The 3,070-nt window shown below is 41.7% G+C and overlaps 1 protein-coding gene across 1 annotated transcript; it reads left to right on the top strand.

Moving 5' to 3' along the window:
- The first annotated feature begins 364 nt into the window (after window positions 1–364).
- On the top strand, window positions 365–2,817 carry RIT1 (Ras-like without CAAX 1). The gene is made up of 4 exons (XM_010191624.1): window positions 365–419; window positions 751–824; window positions 1,284–1,475; window positions 2,587–2,817. The coding sequence occupies exons 1-4, from the start codon at window positions 365–367 to the stop codon at window positions 2,815–2,817; spliced, it is 552 nt and encodes a 183-aa protein (XP_010189926.1).
- Window positions 2,818–3,070: the final 253 nt, after the last annotated feature.

Genomic DNA, 3,070 nt, shown 5'->3' with positions numbered 1-3,070 from the left:
GACTCGGCGGCTGCGAGATGAGCGAGTTCTTCAACAAAACAGCCGGGGTTTGGGCGCCGCGCCGCTCCGCCCCGCCCCCGGGGTTCCCGGCGAGCGCCGTGTGTCGGCGTCTTCCGCGTTCTGACTGTGTCCGGCTTTGTGAAACTCCTGACGAGTGCTTTGCTGGGGTCAAGGGCGTAGTTCTCCGTTTCTGAGGTTTTTTTAACCTAGTTCATATACCATGTTTCAAGTCTTGCACCGAGTATGGTTTTATGTTTTAGTTGTTAGTGAAATACTGTGCTCAAGCACGTTGTGAACGGAATGCTGAAGTGGCAGATGTTTCCCGAGATGTGCGCGACTGTGTCTTTGATTTTTGTTTCCAGCCATGACTATGCAGTTCATCAGTCACCGGTTTCCAGAGGACCATGATCCCACAATTGGTAAGAAAAAAAAAATCTCTTTTCTCTTTGTTGTTTACTCTCTCTCTCAGCAGGTTAAGCTGTTGAGAAGTATGTGGCTTTAAAGTTCTTAGTTTAAAGAAAGCTCTAGGTTTGACTGTAATGAGTTTAGCAAACAGTTGGGAGGATACTAAATCACACCGGAACAATTAAAAATTTAATTTTTTGTTAAACGAAGATCAGACTAATGTAGTATAGTAGCATTGCCAGATGAGGTGATTCTGATGTAACATTCTCTTCATGAATTGATGTCTAACAAGTATTGCAATCGTATTCCAATCTTGATTTTTTCTGATGTGCTGTGAATTCACAGAGGATGCTTATAAAATACGAATACGCATTGACGATGAGCCTGCCAATCTGGATATCTTGGACACGGCAGGACAGGTATGCGAATAGTAAATTGGGAGGATGTTAAGAAGTCTGTAATGGTCCTGTGTAAAGACAGAAATCCTGTAAAAGTATGCCTGTCTTTTTTTCCAAATTGTTTTTTGATCTCTCTTACTTCTAAGCACCATGTTGCTTACACCATCTGTATCACACTGTCTATATTTAGGCAGCTCAGGCAGTACTCTGCTTTTGTGCCCCGCATTCTCCATTGTGCCTTGCTATTTATGCAATGCGTATTAGTCAATAAATGACACGTTGGTATAATTTCTGTAGCAAGAGACACTTGGTATTAATCCCAAACATATGTAATATTTTGTCCTGTATGTACTGGGACAAGAATGTAGATGACCAGCTTGTTTACAGGGTTCCTATGCAGCTGTTTTAGGAATGCATATTGTGTTTCTGAGCAAATTAGAAATTGTATTTTGCCACTGAAATGTAATCGTCTGTTTCTAGGCGGAGTTTACAGCCATGAGAGACCAGTACATGAGGGCTGGCGAGGGATTTATCATCTGTTACTCAATCACAGACCGGCGCAGTTTCCATGAAGTGCGGGAGTTCAAACAGCTCATCTATCGTGTTCGACGCACTGATGACACTCCCGTGGTCCTGGTGGGAAATAAATCTGATCTGACGCAACTACGGCAGGTAAATGGTGCAAAAGAGGCCCACAATTACAAGTTATTTCTGTTGTAAAATGCAGTAAAACAAGAGGTTATACTACCTTTCTTGGTAATTTTGCATGTTTACTATATAATAAGTTAAAGAGTAGAGAAGCACTTGTTTGACACGGGATGTGTTGAATAACCAAATGCGTATAGCGGTCACAAAAGGAAAATCATCGAGTTGATGCTTTGGGTTTCAGCTGCTCTTGGGATTTTTTTGTTTTCTTCAATTTCGGAAAGGAGATCCTGTTAATAGAGATTTAGCGTTCTATAAACCACTGGCAGACACTAGTACAAATTGCAGATGCAAGTGTGCTAAGAACAAACATGTAATAATGGAGAACTTGGGTAAGAATGGACGGAAAGGAAAATTACTTTCAGCCTAAGGAAACGGTAACTAGCACCTGTGGGAAAACAGTTTTTAAGCAGAGCTTCACTCAAAGGAAACACACTTGGGAAGCGTAGTTCAAGAGGTGCCATTGATATACCTGGAAGTAAATGAATTTACCGTATGTGTCGTAGCAGGAAAATTACGGTACCTGTGGTAGAACACGCGTGCTAAGAGATGTAAAGTCTAGAATGAGGAGTGGGTGTTGCTTTTCCATGGCCTTGGCAAGACTTCTTTGGTTTGGTTTGGTTTGGAGTTTTGGGGTGGGCTGTTGGTTTTTTGGGGCTTTTTTTGAAGGGTTTTGCTTGGTTCTGGGAACCAGTCTGAGAAACAGAATAGGTTTTGACCAAGAGAACGAAATGCCTGTAGCTTACCAGACTGACAGATGCTTGTGTTAGGGCTGAGGACTGCTCATGTTGAGCAACCTCTGGATTACTCTCCAAGGAAAGAAAGTTCTTTCAAAGGACTTTGTTGCTTCATGAATGTCCAGAGAGTTTCTTGCAGGTGACTGCATTGCTAGAGAAGCAATGAGTGAAAGAGGAAAACAAGTTTCTAGAGAAAGATTTGGAGGTCAGTGGAAATGAGCTGTTATGGAACCAGGAGCGTGCATGCACAGTTACAGAGAAAGCAGAACAAGAAATGGTAAGGAAATAAACGTTCTGGTTTTGGCTGTCTTGACAATTGTGATTTTTTTTTTTTTTCCCAGGTCTCCAAAGAAGAAGGCTCTGCTTTAGCACGAGAATTCAACTGCCCTTTTTTTGAAACTTCAGCTGCATACCGTTACTATATTGATGATGTATTTCATGCTCTTGTGCGAGAAATCCGCAGGAAAGAAAAAGAAGCAGTAATGGCAATGGGAAAAAAATCAAAACCTAAAAGCAGCATGTGGAAAAGACTGAAGTCACCGTTTAGAAGGAAGAAGGATTCAGTCACTTGAACAGAGAGAATTCCTTTGCAAAATGAAAACAAAACCTGTGAGCAGCCATTTGTAGCCAAAGCGGTTTAGTGACAACACTTTGACAGCACGTTTGCAAGCTGATGGGACTTCTATGAGGGAATGCATAACTTCTACCAATTACTTCTGTTTTGAATGATGCTCCCTTAATTTTTGATATTTAACGTGAGACACAGTAACGGTTGTGCTTCTGTTTGTTGTCATTTACTGGATCTGGCAGATATTGCTTGTGTGT

The sequence above is a fragment of the Mesitornis unicolor genome, unplaced genomic scaffold (assembly GCF_000695765.1).
Source record: "Mesitornis unicolor isolate BGI_N332 unplaced genomic scaffold, ASM69576v1 scaffold38600, whole genome shotgun sequence".
In the NCBI taxonomy this organism is placed as follows: domain Eukaryota; kingdom Metazoa; phylum Chordata; class Aves; order Mesitornithiformes; family Mesitornithidae; genus Mesitornis; species Mesitornis unicolor.
This window is presented reverse-complemented; position numbering and strand designations above follow the sequence as displayed.

What these genes read in the sequence shown, in the direction of transcription:
- RIT1 (XM_010191624.1), top strand. Translation starts at nt 365, where the DNA reads ATGACTATGCAGTTCATCAGTCACCGGTTTCCAGAGGACCATGATCCC. An exon ending in TCTTGGACACGGCAGGACAG is followed by an intron (nt 825 to 1,283) that starts GTATGCGAATAG and finishes GTCTGTTTCTAG; the next exon opens with GCGGAGTTTACAGCCATGAG. An exon ending in ATCTGACGCAACTACGGCAG is followed by an intron (nt 1,476 to 2,586) that starts GTAAATGGTGCA and finishes TTTTTTTCCCAG; the next exon opens with GTCTCCAAAGAAGAAGGCTC.